The sequence below is a fragment of the Salvelinus sp. IW2-2015 genome, linkage group LG13, assembly GCF_002910315.2.
Source record: "Salvelinus sp. IW2-2015 linkage group LG13, ASM291031v2, whole genome shotgun sequence".
Taxonomy (NCBI): domain Eukaryota; kingdom Metazoa; phylum Chordata; class Actinopteri; order Salmoniformes; family Salmonidae; genus Salvelinus; species Salvelinus sp. IW2-2015.
In genome coordinates, this window is record NC_036853.1 from 11200036 (window position 1) to 11221195 (window position 21160).

Here is a 21160-nt window from a genome sequence, read left to right on the forward strand (position 1 = left end):
GAGTTTTGTGTTACATTGTAATTAGATTGTAGGTCCAACGACAATTGAGGATCAGATAGAATCTTTCAAAGTCTGTCCTTGCCTGTCTTCACAGGATACCAGTAGAAACAACATAATACACCTTATGTACATCTCAAATTTCACACAGATATCAGAAGAGTGGGTCACCCAGTGCCTGTGGCCTGTTTTGACCTGATGAGAGATTGTTTTAGTTTTGCTCTTATATGGAGGCATATAAGCAGACAATGAAAGCTCTTACAGTATTCGATGATGACTAAATTATGAGAGAAAAGGGACCAAATTATTAGGGTGAGGCACATGGGCTACTAACAGCTTACTATACAACATACACTTAGTATTACTTACTTAGCTACAGTATACATATCTCCCTGGCATATTACATAATTTATGCAGCAGCCTACAAGACATTTTTGAACTCACTTTGTTGTGCTGTGCTCACTTGAACAGGAAGATGGCGCGGTGCGTCCTTCGTGGGTAAATGTCATCAAACTTTGTCATCAAAGTCTGGCATTCTCTGGATTTATGGTGCTTTCAAGACAATTGGGAACTTGGTCAAATCATGATGACGTCAATGATCTTCAGGTTGGAGCTCTAGAAAGAGGCCTGTTCCTGACATGCAATTATGAGTTGGATGACCGTTCAAAACTTATTTTCCCAGTCGGAACTTGTTTTTTCCGAGTTCCCAGTTGTCTTGAGCTCACTGAAGTCTGAGATTTCTCAGTTCCATGTTTTCAGTTGTTTCCGGTTGTTTTGAGCGTGGCAGAAGTCATGCTGCATTGACAGCATGGCAAACACTGAATGTTTATCCTTTTAAGCTTGAAAAAGAGACCCTTAAACCCAGACTTGCACCACACACCCACTCCAATGAATAGCAGGCTAGTGATTGCTTTGCAATTCTTGCAGTTAGCTACTGATTCCTCCAAACCACTCATTGTTGAATTTGAGATTTCCTTGTTGTGTAATGTTCATGTCCAATGGCCGATGAACATCGATACATTTTATCTATAATTTCTCTTCATTATTTCTCTTCATATGACAAGGCTGGAAAAGGATTTGCAAGTAGATTGTCGACTTGACTCATGATCTTGACTGCTAACTTGCTAGCTAAGATTTTGAAAGTATGATGTTGACAGTCCATTTAAAGCTACTGTATATATAACATGATTTGACAATTTTTTGTGTGGCCAGTGACCTTGAGCCTTCTTGGATGGGCACTTCTAATGTAACTCCGTATTTTCCGCTGGCTGCCCCACCACCACAGAAAGCACTGAGCTAGGCTGAAACACCTGCATTTTGGAGCTGCCTTACTCAAGAAAGCAAAAAAGACCCCAAGTTTGTTTGCTGCTTTATTAACTCAAAGATTTTTTTTGTTTTACAATGTTTGCAAACTGATATGTGACACGTATTAATGCGAAAATAACATGAAAAACAGGTGTGGCTCAAAAAAGGTGGGTCTCTGCCCCATCTGCCCTGAAAGACGAGTTGCCACTGCACCAGAGCTGTTGCCAGATAATGTAACTTTAATTTCTCTACCAAAATGCCGCTTCCAATGTCGTTTTAGAGAATTTGGCAGTACGTCCAAACCGGCCTCTCAACCACAGACCACACGCCAGCCCGGGTTCTTCACCTGCGGGATTTTCTTAGACCAGCCACCCGGACAGCTGATGAAACTGCATCGACGGCCATTTGAATGCACAGAGATCCTGAGGCCCATTGTCGTGCCATTCATCTACCGCCATCACCTCATGTCTCAGCATGATAATGCACGGTCCCATGTCGCAAGGATCTGTACACAATTCCTGGAAACTGAAAATATCCAAGTTCTTCCATGGCCTGCATACTCACCAGACATGTCACCCATTGAGCATGTTTGGGATGCTCTGGATCAACGTGTACGACAGCGTGTTCCAGTTCCCGCCAATATCCAGCATCTTCGCACAGCCATTGAAGAGGAGTGAGACAACATTCCACAGACCACAATCAACAGCCTGATCAACTCCATGTGAAGGAGATGTGTTGCACTGCATGAGTCAAATGGTGGTCACATGCGCCTACCTTTTTAAGGTATCTGTGACCAACAGATGCATATCTGTATTCCCAGTCATGTGAAATTCATAGATTAGTGCCTAATGAATTTATTTAAATTGACTGATTTCCTTATATGAACTGTAACTCACTAAAATTGAAATTGTTGCATGTTGCGTTTATATTTTTATTCAGTGTAGTTACAGATTGAGGGGAGTGATGTGTGTGCTATGTGGTCATGTGTTGTGGGACATTTGTGAGATTGTGTAGTGTTCGTTGTTTAGTCGATTGAGAGGGTATTCTGTAGTTTTACATCTTCATCGTGTTCTATCTGATGCTTTAGTGTTCTGTGTTGATTGCGACTGAGGAGATGCTCATTAGTCTAGCTCCGTCTAAACTCAGCAGAACACGATGAAGATGTAAAATTACAGAATACCCTCGCAATCGACTAAAAAACGAACGCTACACAATCTCACAAATGTCCCACAACCCATGACCACATAGCACACACATCACTCCCCTCAATCTCGCTCATTACTTCCACCTCTCTCTTTCTCTCTTCCCTCCTTTCCATCTCATTATTCTGTTGGTTTCTCCAGTCCTGTCCAGTGGTGCTATGTATGTGTGCTGGTGGGCTGTGCTGTTTAATGCACTGCAGGTTGGATACAGCAGCAGCAGGTTTGGCCAGATAAGATAGCAGCTATGCCTTCATTCTGCTCTGTGATAGCACAGGAGAAAGAGGAGATGAGTGGAGAGGAGAGGAGAGAGGAGGAAAGGAGAGAGGATAGGAAAGGAGAGGAGAGAAGAGGAAAGGAGAGTAGAGAGAAGATGAGAGGAGAGGAGATATGAGGAAAGGAGAGGAGAGATGATGAGAGGAGTGAGAGTAAAGGAGATGGAAGGCGAGGAAAGGAGAGGAGAGGAGAGAGTGGAAAGGTAGAGGAGAGGAGAGGAAAGAAGGGGAGAGGAAAGGAGAAAGAGTGGAGAGGAGAGGAAAGGAGAGGAAAAGAGGAGAGAGAAAAGAGAGCCTGTTGAAGAAGCCTAGTGCCTCCAACCCCTAGGAACTAATGTAAGGAGCAGATCTCAACCTGGATCCATAGCTCCCTCTGTGTCTGACTCACAGTATTGCAGACACTGGAGTAGACCATTTTAGAGCTCATGATTTGGTAAGACACCAGTGCTACCATCAAGTTGGTAGCATGGCGTGCCAGGCTTGTAGGCTCTGTCATCAGACACACAGCTGTTAGTGGAGACTAACAAGGCAGTGCTCCATGTTAATTGAACCAACATGGATTTGTACAACAAACAGCTTTCAACCCCCTATTAGAAAGACAGGCAGACATATACTACCGCCTGCTTATGAATGTTGAATTAGGAACTGTGGAGGGTATTATTTCCTTGAGGTCACATTTCACAGTTTCAAATGCATGTAAGTCAAGGCTGAAGACCTAAAGTAATGACCATAAAAAATCACAGCTTATCTCTCTATGTCAACAGACCCAGGGAAGCCAGTAGAATGTATTTGCATTAAAGAGCCTATCTCACAATGAAAGAGCACCCAACTACTTTCTTGTGTTGTTGCTCTTCCTCAATGCCTACCCAGAAACCAGGATATGTATAGCCAGATCAGATACCCTGTGCGGTTTGACGCCCGCAAAAGAGCATTTACAGACTGAGGCATCAGCGCATGTGATCTGTGTCCTCCCCTTCAGCAGGCCTACTTATCCGGCATTGTTATCAATGGGAGCCCAGCTGCAGCCCGCCTCATTCATTCAAGCTGCAGCCCGCCTCATTCATTCCAGCTAGAGCGCGGGTGGGTCACGTTATTGGAGTGGCGCTGCAATGGGATGCAGGGTTTAGTCTGTAGAGCCCCTGAACATACATTATGGGAGACAATCAGCACATTGAGGCGGCTCTCAGCCCCGGTGTGCCACTGAATGGGAGACGGGTGGCATTGTTTTCACACAGCGCTGGCAGGCTCATCCCTCCACAGCGAACAGGCTTCTTCTCAAGTTATGAGGGAGAATGTCTTCCCCTCATTGTGGACCCTGACGAGGCTACGAGCCATGTTTGAATATGCACCACGACACATTGTCTTCTCACTGTCTAATATTCACACAGCATGGCTGCCCATTATGCAGATAGACTAGGGTGAGCAAATGGACATTGTGCAAATAGGAGGGCATTCATAATATCTGTGAAGTGGAGGGAGCCAGAGGAGGAACATACCAAGAAGATATTGGAATAGTTGTAGAAATGAATCAACCTTGGCTCTCTTTTAGGGTCATTATGATTGATATGAAATCTCCACTCAGAGCCATAAGTCTAAGATTATAATTTTGTGAAATTCAAAGATATTTATAACATTTCATTGCTCTGTCATAGAAGATGATGAAATCCTACTCCTGGCTTCAGTGGTATAAAACTAATCTCTAAGGAGCTGTTAAGGTTTCTTCCAGTGCATTTCCTATGCACAAATAACTATGCTACCCTTTCAGTGAAAAAAGGAGGGTTTATCAATTTATTGACACATGGACACACTGAGATGGACAGCACAAATAAGTTTGACATATTTCCAAATGTTTCTCTTGTTCTAAGCCAATTTACACCATCCTGTGGAGACAGAACAGAGGGGGGGCAAATTCACACCATAAATTGAAACATATGATGCTGTCAAAGCAAAAATAAAACATCATCCAAACTTGTCCAGTGGCCAGTAGCTCACACAGGGCACTGCAGTTTAGGTGTTGCATTCTACACCAAATTAATTCAAATATTTGTGGAAAAGTCAAATATTCACAGTGGAATATGAGATTGAGTGCATTTCTAAAGTGAACATTTGCCCAAAATCCGCATTCAGTAGGCTAAGTTTCCATCAAACCCACAAATCGGGCCCTGACCACACAGTAAAAGACAGGTTTGAAATTTTCACAGGAAAATCATAACCTTGCAGATATTACAAGTCAAACAACAAAACATGATGTTTGAATATAACCTGTTGAAAGATTGAATTACATTATTGGACTGGGTACCGACAGTATCATTTGAATCAGAATGCACAAAGCAAGAACAGCTAAATAGACACAATGAAAACAGTGAGGAGCTTTAGCGCCACCATGTGGATAAAAATGCCAATGGTTTCTAGATTTTCCACCCATTCATTCTTAAGTGTATAATGATAATAATTTGGAGTTTATTCTGAACTAGTATCCATGAGAACAAGCTATAAAAAAAAAATCGATAAGTTGACCCTTTACATTTCAGCCACCCAGCACTGTGTGTGTCTTTTGTCTGGACAGAAGGGTTTCAAATGAGTTCCAGATGCATTTGGTAGGGCTCCCTCAGTCCCTGCAACTAAAATGTCTCTCATGTGAGTGCAGATTGAAATAACACACAGACACAATGCCAGTCTGGGGAGATGAAAAGTACATGAAAAGTTTTGTAGGTTTTTAAAACCAAAAAAGAACAATAGTGAATTGACAAATCGAAAATACTAGTGGTGTATGACCTACAAGTATGTGATTATATAGATCTCTTGTTGATATTTAATATCCTTAATGAACAATTTGAATCTATGGAAGGAAGTGGAAAGATATTTCTTACATTAATATGGTATAAGAACATCTTAAATCTTAATGGAACTACCAGTACAAGTCATTCCATAATTGATCATGCATAGATGAGAAACATGTGTACTGACATAAAACCCACAAAGTAATCTCCATTATGTTTAACATGAAAACACTTTATTCATCATGTCGTATATAATTTCATTGAAAACAAATCGATAAAAAGGAACCGTTACAGTTTGAAACTCCTATCACTTTCTACATGAACTTTCACTTGAACCAGGACTGATATTGAATGGTTTATAGATATATCCATCTTGTTTCTTTCCCAAACTTAAATCATGAGATTATTATCATAACATTCTATACAACATTTAAATAGAAACACAAAAATCACAAGTCTACATTAGTTCCCTGCTACTGAGATGGGTGGTTTAATGTAATGTGTTGTAGCATACTAGCATGCACTGTGACTAGGCAAAATCTAAATATATCTCAACTGGACATCAACATCACTGAGGAGAGAAGTGAAATCTCATTGACTGTGTAACTTGAAAACAAAGGTCTATTCTAAAAGCCTTGCATTGCGCATCACATTGGTCATCCCTTCATTATGAGCTCGTATAGAACACAGAACCATCAACTCCTAGAAAGTGCATGACACATTTCAGAGCTAATAGGTCTAACTCTTGAGGAGATACAATAATAACACAATAATATTAGTCTTAATATTAGTCTCTTTTCAAATCTGGAAAAAGGGCTACAATGTTTTATTACAGTCATAACAATAGGAAAGATTTGGATAGATGAGCATTTACATAGCACTTCAATTACACTATCGAACAGGTACCTTATGTTATTGGTTCTGAATAAATACACAAAGGCATAAATCAATAAATACACCAAGCACTGTTTTGTTTTTCCACAAACACACACACACACACACACACACACACACACACACACACACACACACACACACACACACACACACACACACACACACACACACACTTACTGTGGGTGACCCAGCCAACATAATTTGAGCACAATTCCTTTGTCTGCCAAATGTCTGAATTCAATGAAATGGAGTGTTCAAAACTTCTTCAGGATTGGTGGGTCCCCTGCGGGATGGTTGAGCTAATGTAGGCTAATGTGTTTAGCATGAGGTTGTAAGTAACAAGAACATTCCCCAGGACATAGACATATCTGATATTGGCAGAAAGTTTCAATTCTTGTTAATCTAACTGCACTGTCCAATTTACAGTAGCTATTACAGTGAAATAATACCATGCTATTGTTTGAGGAGAGTGCACAGTTTTGAACATGAAAAATTATTAATAAACAAATTAGGCACATTTGGGCAGTCTTGATACACATTTTGAAAAGAAATGCAATGGTTCCTTGGATCAGTCTAATACTTTGCGCACACACTGCTGCCATCTAGTGGTCAGAATCTAAATTGCACCTGTGCTGGAATAATACATTATGACCTTTCTCTTGAATTTCAAAGATGATGGTACAAAAAATTACAAAGAAAAGTTTTTTTTTTCTTTGTATTATCTTTTACCAGATATAATGTTATATTCTCCTACATTCCTTTAACATTTCCACAAACCCCAAAGTGTTTCCTTTCAAATGGTACCAAGAATATGCACATCCTTGCTTCAGGGCCTGAGCTACAGGCAGTTAGATTTTGTATGTAATTTTAGGCAAAAATGGAAAAAAAAGTGGCCAATTCTTAAGAGGTTTTAATCTGATCTGAGAATTCTCTTTCATTCAGTGTGAGGAAAATGAGATGTATAATGTATATTTGCTTCTCACAGTTGACATCAGTCAAACTCAAACACATCAACCAAAGCATCAAAGGTGAACACTGGTAGCTATTGTCTCCTGCAGCGTTCACAAGATACCTTTGAAAGCATTTTGAACATCTCAATTGCTTTTATTTCTCTGCAAATCACCAATTAATTCCAAAAGTATGTAAGAGCATGAGGAAAACAGTTATTCCCCTTCAATTTGAATCCCTGTGTGTCCTTTCTCTATCCCCTTGTACATCAAAAGCTTGGAAAGCTTTCAGCGCTCATTCACCTGTTCTCCTTAACTCTCTCACAGGCAGATCTAAGTAGTTACATTTAATAGTTAAACTGTCTATTAAATAAGTCTTAAGCAATTGCAGTGTCAAGTATAAAATGATAGGTACAAGAAGGTGGTGACAATTTGATCTCGAAGCTCTTAGTGAGGTTTAACAATGGACAGCATGAATCTACGAAATCAGTATTCTACACAGAGACAAGCACAACAGGCTAACATCTGATGGGCAGACTCGCTAGAGAAAGACGGGACAAACCTGTTGTGAAGGGATGGTGCCATGCATGTATAGAAAATCTGGTGTGAGTGTTGGTGTGTTTCTGTTCTCCATCTTTTACTGAGGGAGGTTTTACGAAATGGTTACCCCAGAAAGCACTGATCCTATCCCATTGGTCCCCTAGAGAGATGTCTTGTTGATGTCAACCTTGACTGGAAGTGGTCCTGCCTCCTCGCTCTCCTCTGGTTGGTCGATGGCTACGGCAATCACAGGGGTCAGATGGTAGGGGTTGACCTTCTGGACGTCATCAAGAAACTCCTTGTCTCCGTTGATGCTCAGCTGGAAAAAGGAATCAGTTATTCATTAAAATTGATGGAAATGTTCCCATTGTCTCTAGGAGTAATTCCCGCACAGGTAAACACATGTTAATTAAGATAACACTTGAGTGAGTTTACAATTAAAGATGCAGTCCGGGATCTTAAGCACTAACATATCATAAAATGTTTTTGTTTTTTTTGCAAGACAACATACAGTGGCAAGAAAAAGTAGGTGAACCCTTTAGAATTATCTGGATTTCTGCATAAATTGGTCATAAAATTTGATCTGATCTTCATCTAAGTCACAACAACAGACAAACACAGTCTGCTTAAACTAATAACACACAAATTATTGTATTTTTCTTGTCTATATTGAATACATAATTTAAACATTCACAGTGTACATAGGTTTGAAAAAGTATGTGAACCCCCAGGCTAATGACCTCTCCAAAAGCTATTTGGAGTCAGAAGTCAGCTAACCCGGAGTCCAATCGATGAGACGAGATTGGAGTTGGTTAGAGCTGCCTTGCCCTAGAAAAAACTCACAAAATTTGAGTTTGCTAGAAGAAGCATTGCCTGATGTGAACCATGCCTTGAACAAAAGAGATCTCAGAAGACCTAAGATTAAGAATTGTTGACTTGCATAAAGCTGAAAAGGGTTACAAAAGTATCTCTAAAAGCCTTGATGTTCATCAGTCCACGCACGGTAAGACAAATTGTCTATAAATGGAGAAAGTTCAGCACTGTTGCTACTCTCCCTGGGAGTGGCCGTCCTGCAAAGATGACTGCAAGAGCACAGCGCAGAATGCTCAATGAGGTTAAGAAGAATCCTAGAGCGTCAGCTAAAGACTTATAGTCATCTCTGGGACATGCTAACATCTCTGATGACGAGTCTACGATACGTAAAACACTAAACAAGAATGGTGTTCATGAGAGGACACCACGGTAGAAGCCACTGCTGTCCAAAAAAACATTGCTGCACGTCTGATGTTTGCAAAAGTGCAGCTGAATGTTCCACAGCGCTACTGACAAAATATTCTATGGACAGATTAAACTAAAGTTGAGTTTTTTGGAAGGAATACACAACACTATGTGTGGAGAAAAAAATGGCACAGCACACCAATATCAAAACCTCATCCCAACTGTAAAGTATGGTGGAGGGAGCATCATGGTTTGGGGCTGCTTTGCTGCCTCAGAGCCTGGACAGCTTGCGATCATCGTCGGAAAAATTAATTCCCAGGTTTAGCAAGACATTTTGCAGGAGAATGTAAGGCTATCTACCCGCCAATTGAAGCTCAACAGAAGTTGGGTGATGCAACAGGACAATGACCCAAAACACAGAATGAAATCAACAACAGAATAGCTTCAACAGAAGAAAATACGTGGCCCAGTCAGAGTCCTGACCTCAACCTGATTGAGATGCTGTGGCATGACCTCAAGAGAGCAGTTCACACCAGGCATCCCAAGAATATTGTTGAACTGAAACAGTTTTGTAAAGAGGAATGGTCAAAAATTCCTCCTGACCATTGTGCAGGTCTGATCCGCAACTATAGAAAACGTTTGGTTGAGGTTATTTAATGGAGGGTCAACCAGTTATTAAATACAAGGGTTCACATACTTTTCCCACCCTGCACTATGAATGTTTACACGGTGTGTTCAATAAAGACACGAAAACGTATAATTGTTTGTGTGTTATTAGTTTAAGCAGACTAAGTTTGTCTATTGTTGTGACTTAGATGAAAATCAGATAACATTTTATGACCAATGTGTTTACTTGTGTTTTGATGTGCTGTTCTGGTGCAGTGACAAGGCTGGCACAGCTCAGCCACAACATCACCATGATGGACAGGAAGAGACAGGCAGCCAAGATCCAACGAGGCAGCCCAGAGCGCCTGAGAGAAAGGGGAGGATTAGGTAATGATACAGGCAATACAACTCAGAGGACCTCTAAATCAGAGGGCCCAAATGGGTTGATATGGGCAGATTACTATTCTTGTTCAATATCTCTTCACCTTGACATGCATCCCAGGAAGTCATGTTCAGAGGTTGGGTCTTCCGTATGTTGCTGGACTGCTGGGTGCTTGCCCTTGCCTCCCACCTTGGCTGCTACCTTCTCCCCATGTCCTTTCACACCTGCACAGAGGTGAATACTAATGAGCAACAGACTTTATGAGGAAGTGTAACAAATGTAACCTAATTTCACTCCTCTGGAGATCAATAAAGCATAATCAATTCAATGTAATCCTCCTTTAATGCATTGTATACTATATATTCTCCAGCAGGGGTCCCCAACTACATTCAGCCGGGGGTCCATTTTTCTTCAGCAGATGATCCGGAACATAATTTTCAAATCATTTGTACACTGCAAATTGACTGCAAGAAGCACAAACGGATATAGTATTTGACAAAAACATTATAATTTCAAACGTTGTTTACATTGGGATAGGAACACGTCTCTATTTCTGCATGGAAATACTTGAGAACAGATTTCCAAAATTAAAATAACTTGGAGCTGATTTCCTGGTGTTTTGACAGTCTTTAATGTCCAACAATGAAAAACGAGTTTTGTTTTTGCAAATTATACAAATAAATTCACCCCCGAGCCAAATTCGGCTCACAGGTCAGAAGTTGGGGATCCCTGTCCTACGGGTCTTATGATGTTTTGTACATTATGGGTGTCAGTGTGTGACAGAGCTGCATGCCACCATGGGGTCTCACCATGGGGTCTCTGTGTGTGGGAGTGAATCTGTGGCCAGGGCTTGTCTGCCACATTGGAGCGGGGAGCCTGCAGCTCCGGCAGAGTGTACTCGATCTCCGGCTGACTCTGGGAGGAACAACAAACAAAGTCAATTCAGGAACTAGTAATTACATGCAGTAATTTCACTGAGAAAGAGACAGAAAATGATCTGTTTAACACAGTGAGGTTAAACCATAAAAAAGCCTGGACTAAGAATACTCAATGAACAGCTAAACGACAGAGAGAAATAGACATACCTGAAGACTTAGGTATAGAGAATACTGCCAAATTAACTCGCTAATTATAGGAGAACATTGTATTTTCACATAATGTGTTCTGTTGCAAGCCAGGCAATGTATACCTCAGCCATCTGTAAAATGAAGACAGATGAACTAAAATGAACTTCCAAACAGTACCAAAATGTAATCATCTATTCCCACCTTGTAATGGCAGTTCAGGTGTAGATTCTAATGAGCAGATTGTATGGATTGTTCTTTGGCACACCAGTGGAGTTTTAAATCAGCATTTCTTTTCTCTAACTTCATTAAAGGACCCCCTGCTTGCCCATTGCTGAGTCTGTCCTGGTTGGCTGCTCAAGAGCAGCAACCATTTACCCTCTCTGAGGGGAGTGAAAAGGCCACTTGACTGGAGAAAGTGTCTGAAAAGAGGCCTTAAAAACAGTGTCCTACAGTACGTGAGCGAACGTGCATCACTTGTGTGAAGACAGACTTAATCCCTGTGTGTACACACACACACACACACACCAAACCAACACACACACACACACACACACACACACACACACACACACACACACACACACACACACACACACACACAGCTCTCTCGGCAGAGGCCTTATTGTGCCTTTCATTATGGGGACAGTGTTTCTGGCTTACCCTGGAGAACTCATTAAAATTGGATTTTGGTTACCCTCTACTGAACCTTTCCCAACAACAAGACGGAGGCAGCATCACCGCTCGGCGCTCTCAGCAGCAGGAGGACTGCAAGGGGATGGATGTATGCGTCGGCGGCTTGATGTTGTTTTCTTCTAAACGGACGAAGCAGGCGTTTAGCTGGTCCAGGAGCGAAGCGTCGGCGTCTGGCCTTCCCTTTATAATCCGTGATTGTCTGGAGTCCCTGCCACATACTTCTCGTGTCTGAGCCGCTGAATGGCGACCCCACTTTGTTCCTGTACTGCCGTTTTGCCTCTTTTATTGCCTTACAGAGGTCGTAGCTGGTCTGCACTTCCATGTTCCCAGTCACCTTGCCATGGTTAAATGTGGTGATTCACACTTTCAGTTTTGTGCGAATTCTGCCATCTATCCACGGTTTTTGGTTTTGATCAATTCTAATCGCCAGAGTGGGAACAACATCCTCTATGCAATTCCAGATAAACATAATTACAGAGTCAGTGTAGAGATGGGATAGCTGACAAAGTCACGAAAACGATGCGCACTTTCAATGGGGCAAAAGTTGTTTTCTGGAGGACCAGTTTAGCAACAATGACAATAAACTGCCATGTGGGGAATCGCAAGTGACTCGTTTCATCTTGTTTTGAGGTGTTTTGACTGATTTCATGTCAGTGCTAATATGTCAAAAACCCACTAACTGTAACGATGTATTTGAGACAAGTGCTCATTGTGCAAATGTCTTTATGTTTTCAATAAACATTGGAGACAAAAAAGTTACTGAACAAAAAATGAAACACAACATGCAACAATTTCAAATTTCACATTTTACTGAGTTAAAGTTCATGTAAGGAAATCAGTCAATTGAAATAAATTCATTAGGCCCTAATCTATATATTTCACATGACTGTGAATACAGATATGCACCTGTTGGTCATAGACACCTTAAAACAAATGTAGGGGCGTGAATCAGAAAACCAGTCAGTGTGAAACATCTCCTTCACATAGAGTTGATCAGGCTGTTGTGGAATTTGGAACGTTGTCCCACTACTCTTCAATGGCTGTACGTTGCTGGATACTGGCGGGAACTGGAACACGCTGTCATACACATCCATCCAGAGCATCCCAAACATGTTCAATGGGTGACATGTCTGGTGAGTATGCAGGCCATGGAAGAACTGGGACATTTTCAGCTTCCAGGAATTGTGTACAGATCCTTGCGACATGGGACCATGTATTATCATGCTAAAACATGGCACGACAATGGGCCTCAGGATCTTGTCATGGTCTCTCTGTGCATTAATATTGCCATAGATAAAAGGCAATTGTGTTCATTGTCCGTAGCTTATGCCTGCACATACCATAATCCCACCYCCACCATGGGGCACTCTGTTCACAATGTTCACATCAGCAAACTGCTCACCCACACGACGCCATACGCCATCTGCCTGGTACAGTTGAAACTGGGATTCATCCGTGAAGAACACACTTTTCCAGCGTGCCAGTGGCCATCGAAGGTGAGCATTTGCCCACTAAAGTCAGTTACAAAGCCTAACTGCAGTCAGGTCAAGACCCTGGTGTGGATGATAAGCATGCAGATGAGCTTCCCTGAGACAGTGTCTGACAGTTTGTGCAGAAATTCTTCAGTTGGGCAAATGTTTCATCAGCTGTCAGGGTGGCTGGTCTCAGACGATCCCGCAGGTGAAGAACCCAGATGTGGAGGTTCTAGGCTGGCGTTGTTACACGTGGTCTGCGGTTGTGAGTTCAGTAGGACGTACTGCCAAATTCTTTAAAACGACGTTGGAGGCGGCTTATGAAAAATAAATTAACATTCGATTCTCTGGACGTTCCTGCAGTCAGCATGCCAATTGCACACTCCCTCAAAACTTGAGACATCTGTAGCATTGTGTTGTGTGACAAGACTGCACATTTTAGAGTGGCCTTTTATTGTCCCCAGCACAAGGTGGACCTGTGTAATGATCATGCTGTTTAATCAGCTTCTTGATATGCCACACCTGTCAGGTGGATNGTGGTCTGCGGTTGTGAGTTCAGTAGGACGTACTGCCAAATTCTTTAAAACGACGTTGGAGGCGGCTTATGAAAAATAAATTAACATTCGATTCTCTGGACGTTCCTGCAGTCAGCATGCCAATTGCACACTCCCTCAAAACTTGAGACATCTGTAGCATTGTGTTGTGTGACAAGACTGCACATTTTAGAGTGGCCTTTTATTGTCCCCAGCACAAGGTGGACCTGTGTAATGATCATGCTGTTTAATCAGCTTCTTGATATGCCACACCTGTCAGGTGGATGGATTATCTTGGCAAAGGAGAAATGCTCACTAACAGGGAAGTAAACAAATTTGTGCACAAAATGTGAAAGAAATAAGCTTTTTGTGCATATGGAAATGTTCTGGGATATTTTATTTAAGCTTATGAAACATGGTACCAACACTTTACATGTTGCGTTTATATTTTTGTTCAGTGTAGTTTACATGTTGTCAACAATCTAAGTCAAGGGCGTCTGTTTTGCCCCATAGTTGCATGCTCCGTTGATACTATTCTCAGAGGCGACCTGGAACATTTCCCAGTCCGCATGATGAAAACAATCTTGAAGTATAGATTCCGATTGGTCAGACCAACATTAAACAGTCCTTACCACAGGAGCTTCCTGTTTCAGTTTCTGCCTATAGGTGGGGAGGAGCAGAATGGAGACGTGATCTGTTTTGCCGAAGGAAAGGCGGGGGAGGGCAATGATCCAGTAAGGCTGCCGGCCCAGAAGGTATCCCCAGCCGTGTCCTCAGAGCATGTGCAGACCAGCTGGCTAAAGTGTTTACGGACATATTCAATCTCTCCATATCCCAGTCTGCTGTCCCCACTTGCTTAAAGATGTTCACCATTGTTCCTGTACCCAAGAAAGCGAAGGTAACTGAATTAAATTACTATCGCCCCGTAGCTCTCACTTCTGTCATCATGAAGTGCTTTGAGAGGCTAGTTAAGGACTATATAATCTCCACCTTACCTGACACCCTAGACCCACTACAATTCGCATATCGCTCCAACAGATCCGCGGCCAACATAGTCACTATTGCATTGCACTGCCCTATGTAAGAATGCTGTTCATAAACTACAGCTCAGCCTTCAAAGCCATAGTGCCCTCCCAGCTCATCATTAATCTCAGGGCCTTTGGTCTGAACCCCTCCCTGTGCAATTGGTTCCTGGACTTCCTGACGGGCTGACCCCAAGTGGTGAAGGTAGGTAACAACACCTCCACCACACTGATTCTCGACACGGGGGCCCCACAGGGGTGCGTGCTGCTCAGCCCCCTCCTATACTATCTGTTCACCCATGACTGCGTGGCCATGCACGTCTCCAAACCATCATCAAGGTTTGCTGACCAGACTGGTCACAAGAAAGAACCGTCGATTTCGGACGTTTGAAAAGGTTCTGAGGACGTCAATATATGCCCCCCCCCCCCCCCACCCCCCAAAAATTATGGCAGAGCACTAGGCTCAGAGCCAGAGTGCGCTGCTTAGACGATTGCACCACAGCAGTTTACAATCCTCTAAGCAAGCAGGGAGAGTACATTGATGATGTTTTAAGCCTTCCCCAAACCATAGCCCTAACCTTAACCACTCAGAATTAATACCTAAACTTAACCCTATGAGTTGTTTCTGTTTTAACCCTGTAACCACGCAGAATTAACACTGTAACCACGCTGAATTAAAGGGTAAGAAAAATCGACGTTCCTCCAATTACGGCAAATTCCTAAGTGAAACTATAAGATCAGGTTGTGGTGACGACAACAGTGGTAGGCCTGATTGTAGCTCCCTCCAGTAACCACGAGCACAAGTGTTCCTTGATTTTAACTGGCGGTTTTATTCTGTAGTTTTAGTCAGAATTATCACCTTCCGTGAGAACTCTAAAGTAAATGAACATACAGTTAAGCACACTCTTATAAACTTTCTTGTCTTATGAGTGACTTATTAGCTTGATATGACTCTGAAGCGCTTACATACATAAAAACAGTTTAGCCGTAGATATAACAGATTAAACACATGAATAAAGGAAAAATACCTCATTGGCTGCTTATTACAGAAGGGAGGAAATCAAAAACTTTACACTTCTTATTCCTGGCATGAATTCACACTTCATATTTAAATTATTATAACGTTACCATCCTAACATACACGTTTCAACCGTTACGAACTACACTGAATACACGAAAAACCTAGCTAACACAGTGTGGGATTGCCTTCGCTCCAAAAGTGTGTTTCTACGATAATAATCCCCGTTACAACAGTTCTTAGCAAGTTCTGCTTGTCTTACCATTTCCCCTGCATAGCGAACACAGAAAGAATTCAAACAAAAACAACGACATAGACTGACAGGTTAACTGTCAGTTACACTGACTACCAACAACGATGAGACAGCCTACTGGGAGGAGGTGAGAGCCCTGGTGAAGTGGTGCCAGAAAAAAAACTCCCGCAACATCAATAAAACGAAGGAGCTAATTGTGGACTACAGGAGACAGCAGAGAGAGCACACATCAATGGGGCCGCAGTGGAGACGGTCAAAAGCTCCAAGTTCCTAGGAGTGCAGATCACTGACAACCTGAAATGATCCCTTCAGACAGTGTGGTGAAGAAGGCGCAACAACTCCTCTTCAATCTCAGGAGGATGAAGAAATTTGTCTTGGACCCTAAAACCTCAAACTTCTACATATGCACCATTGAGAGCATCCTGTTGGGCTGTATCACCGCCTAGTACAGCAATTGCACCATCCACAATCGCAGGGCTCTCCACCTCTATATCAGGTATCAGAGGAAAGCCCAAAAAATTGCCGAAGACCCCAGCCACCCAAGTATAGACTGTTCACTTTGCTACCGTCTGGCAAACAGGCTCCGAGACAGCTTCAACAACCAAGCCATAAGACTGCTAAACAGCCAGACTGCTATAAATAGTCAATTAATGGAACCAGAACTAGAGTAAGTCAGTACAGCTATCTTGCACTGACCCTACACACACTCACTAGCGCAGGGCTATCCAACCCTGTTTATGGAGAGCTACCCTAATGTAGGTTTTTACTCCAACCTCAGTTGTAACTAACCTCATTCAACTTATCAACCAAGTAATTATTAGAATCAGGTGTGCTAGATTAGAGTTGGAGCGAAAACCTACAGGTTGGTAGCTCTCCAGGAACAGGGTTGGAGAGCCCTTCACTAGATTATATATGCACACACTCGCTCACACACATACAATTGACACTCCCACACAAAACCCCCCCACACAACACACAACCCCCCCCCCCCCACACACACACAAACACACACAATTTGCTGCTGCTACTCTGTTCTTTGTTTTACTCTTATTATTATATATCCTGATGCCCACGTCACTGTACCCTGCCTTCATGTACATACACTGTATCTACCACAGGAGGTCGGTGACACCTTAATTGGGGAGAACAGGCTCGTGGTAATTCCGGTTTGCTCCGTTCCAGCCATTATTATGAGCCGCTCTCCCTTCAGTAGCCTCCTGTGATATCTACCTGAAATACCTTTGTACCTCTGCACATTGATCTGGTACTGATACTCCTTGTATATAGCTCCACATTGATCTGGTACTGGTACTCCCTGTATATAGCTCCACATTGATCTGTACTGGTACTCCCTGTATATAGTTCCACATTGATCTGGTACTGGTACTCCCTGTGGTATAGCTCCACATTGATCTGGAACTGGTACTCCCTGTATATAGCTCTACATTGATCTGGTACTGTACTCCTTGTATAAGCTCCACATTGATCTGGTACTGGTACTCCCTGTATATAGCTCCACATTGATCTGGTACTGTACTCCTTGTATATAGCTCCACATTGATCTGGTACTGGTATTCCCTGTATATAGTTCCACATTGATCTGGTACTGGTTACTCCCTGTATATAGCTCCACATTGATCTGGTACTAGTACTCCCTGTATATAGCTCCACATTGATCTGGTACTGGTACTCCCTGTATATAGCTCCACATTATCTGGTACTGGTACTCCTTGTATATAGCTCCACATTGATCTGGTACTGGTAATCCCTTATATAGCTCCACATTGATCTTGTAATGTACTCCCTTTATATAACTCCCACATTAATTGGTACTCCCTGTATATAGCTCCACATTGGATCTGGTACTGGTACTCCCTGTATATAGTTCCACATTAATCTGGTACTCCCTGTTATAGCTCCACATTGATCTGTACTGGTACTCCCTGTGTATAGCTCCACATTGATCTGGAACTGTACTCCCTGTATATAGCTCTACATTGATCTGGTACTGGTACCCCTGTATATAGCTCCACATTGATTTGATACTGGTACTCCTTGTATATAGCTCCACATTGATCTGGTACTGTACTCCCTGGATTGTATTCCACATTGATCTTGGTACTGGTACTCCTTGTATATAGCTCCACATTGATCTGGTACTGGTACTCCCTGTATATAGCTCTACATTGATCTCTGGTACTGGTACTCCCTGTATATAGCTCCACATTTGATTTGATACTGGTACTCCTTGTATATAGCTCCACATTGATCTGGTACTGGTACTCCCTGTATATAGCTCCACATTGATCTGGAACTGGTACTCCCTGTATATAGCTCTACATTGATCTGTACTGGTACTCCCTGATATAAGCTCCACATTGATTTGATACTGGTACTCCTTGTGTATTAGCTCCACATTTATCTGGTACTGGTACTCCCTGTATATAGCTCCACATTGATCTGGTACTGGTACTCCTTGTATATAGCTCCACATTGATCTGGTACTGGTATTTCCTGTATATGTTCCACATTGATCTGTACTGGTACTCCCTGTATATAGCTCCACATTGATCTGGTACTGGTACTCCTTGTATATATCTCCACATTGATCTGGTACTGGTACTCCCTGTATATAGCTCCACATTGATCTGGTACTGGTACTCCCTGTATATAGCTCCACATTGATCTGTACTGGTATCCCTGTAAATAGCTCCACATTGATCTGGTACTGGAACTCCCTGTATATAGCTCCACATTGATCTGGTACTGGTACTCCTTGTATATAGCTCCACATTGATCTGGTACTGGTACTCCCTGATAATAGCTCCACATTGATCTGTACTGGTACTCCCTGTATATAGCTCTACATTGATCTGGTACTGGTACTTCCTTGTATATAGCTCCACAATGATCTGGTAACTGGTACTCCCTGTATATAGCTCCACATTGATCTTGGTACTGGTACTCCTTGTATATAGCTCCACATTGATCTGGTACTGGTACTCCCTGTTATATAGCTCCACATTGATCTGGTACTGGTACTCCCTGTATATAGTTCCACATTTGATCTGGTACTGGTACTCCCTGTGTATAGCTCCACATTGATCTGGAACTGGTACTCCCTGTAATAGCTCGACATTGATCTTGTACTGGTACTCCCTGTATATAGCTCCACATTGATTTGATACTGGTTACTCTCTGTATATAGCTCCACATTGGTCTGGTACTGGTACTCCCTGTTATATAGCTCCACATTTGATCTGGTACTGGTACTCCTTGTATATATCTCCACATTGATCTGGTACTGGTACTCCCTGTATATAGCTCCACATATGATCTGGTACTGGTTTCCCTGTATATTAGCTCCACTTGATCTGGTTCTGGTACTCCCTGTATTAGCTCCACATTGATCTGGTACTGGAACTCCCTGTATATAGCTCCACATTGATCTGGTACTGGTACTCCTTGTATATAGCTCCACATTTGATCTCTGGTACTGGTACTCCCTGTGTATAGCTCCACATTGATCTGGTACTGGTACTCCCTGTATATAGCTCCACATTTATCTGGTACTGGTACTCCTTGTATATAGCTCCACCATGATCTGGTACTGGTACTCCCTGTATATAGCTCCACATTGATCTGGTACTGGTACTCCTTGTATATAGCTCCACAATGATCTGGTACTGGTACTCCCTGTATTATAGCTCCACATTGATTCCGGTACTGGTACTCCCTGTATATAGCTCCACATTGATCTGGTACTGGGTGTCACGATCGTGTGGAAGAGATTCGGACCAAAACGCAGCATGAGGAAAATAAGCCATCTTCTTTTTAATAAATGAACGAAGATGAACATGAAACGAAAACACTATACAAACAAACAAAAAAACAACAATGTCGTGAAGCTAAATAACGCAAGTGCCCAGAACAAGCAACAAACGTTAAACAAGACAACTACCCACACAAAGCCTCTCTGGCTTCCTTAAATATGGCTCCCAATCAGAGACAAATGAATGACAGCTGTCTCTGATTGAAGACCCAATCTAGGCAGCCATAGACATAACTAGACAACCCTCACAATTATCTACCCATACACATCCCATAGACTAAACAAAACACACACAACATACAATGCCCACCCCCAACTCACGCCCTGACCAACTAAACATAATCAAAATAACATAAAAAATAGGTCAGGAACGTGACATAACCCCCCCTCAAGGTGCGTACTTCCGAACGCACCACCAAAAGTCTAGGGGAGGGTCTGGGTGGGATCTGTCCACGGTGGTGGCGCCGGCTCTGGACGCTGCCCCCACACCACCATAGTCACTCCCCGCTTCCGTATCCCGCCCCCCAATGACCACCCTCCTAATACTAACCCACCTAACTGAAGGGGCAGTGCGAGTCGGGATAAGGGGCGCACCGGGTAAGGGCACACCGATGAGGGACGACAGCTCCGGCTGAGGACGGCAGCCCGGAGCTGAGGGACGGCAGCTCCTCGTGAACGGCAGCTCCGGGTGAGGGACGGCAGCTCCGGACTGGTGGCGTCCTGCTGCTGGATGCTGGTCTGGCTGTGACGTGGCTCTGGGCTGGTCATGGCTGGCTGACGGCTCTGGCTGGTCATGCTGGCTGACGCTCTGGCTGTCATGGCGGCTGAAGGCTCTGGCTGGTCATGGCTGGCTGAAGGCTCTGGCTGATCCGGGTCTGGCGGCCTGGGCTGACGTCTGGCGAAGGCTTCTGGCTGACGGTCTGGCGGAAGGCCTGGCTGATCCGGTCTGGCGGAAGCGCTCTGGGCTGATCCGGTCTTGGCGGGAAGGCTCTGGCTGATCCGGTCTGGCGGAAGGCTCTGGCTGATCCGGTCTGGCGGAAGGCTCTGGCTGATCCGGTTCGGCGGAAGGCTCTAGCGGCCCTGTCTGGCGGACGGCTCTGTAGGCTCAGGCAGACGGGCGGAGC

At 43.2% G+C, this 21160-nt stretch overlaps 1 protein-coding gene across 1 annotated transcript in view; it reads right to left on the reverse strand.

Annotated features, from left to right (window-relative positions):
• Positions 1 to 5767: 5767 nt before the first annotated feature.
• Positions 5768 to 21160, reverse strand: part of LOC111972112 (transmembrane protein 59-like) — a 32143-nt gene continuing 16750 nt past the window's right edge. Inside the window, exons 5-8 of the mRNA XM_023998972.2 lie at positions 10956 to 11061; positions 10250 to 10370; positions 10012 to 10129; positions 5768 to 8259 (exon numbers count right to left, since the gene is read on the reverse strand). Coding sequence (XP_023854740.1) covers positions 8101 to 8259; positions 10012 to 10129; positions 10250 to 10370; positions 10956 to 11061 — 504 coding nt within the window. The 3' untranslated portion in view covers positions 5768 to 8100. The remainder of the gene's footprint in view (positions 8260 to 10011; positions 10130 to 10249; positions 10371 to 10955; positions 11062 to 21160) is intronic.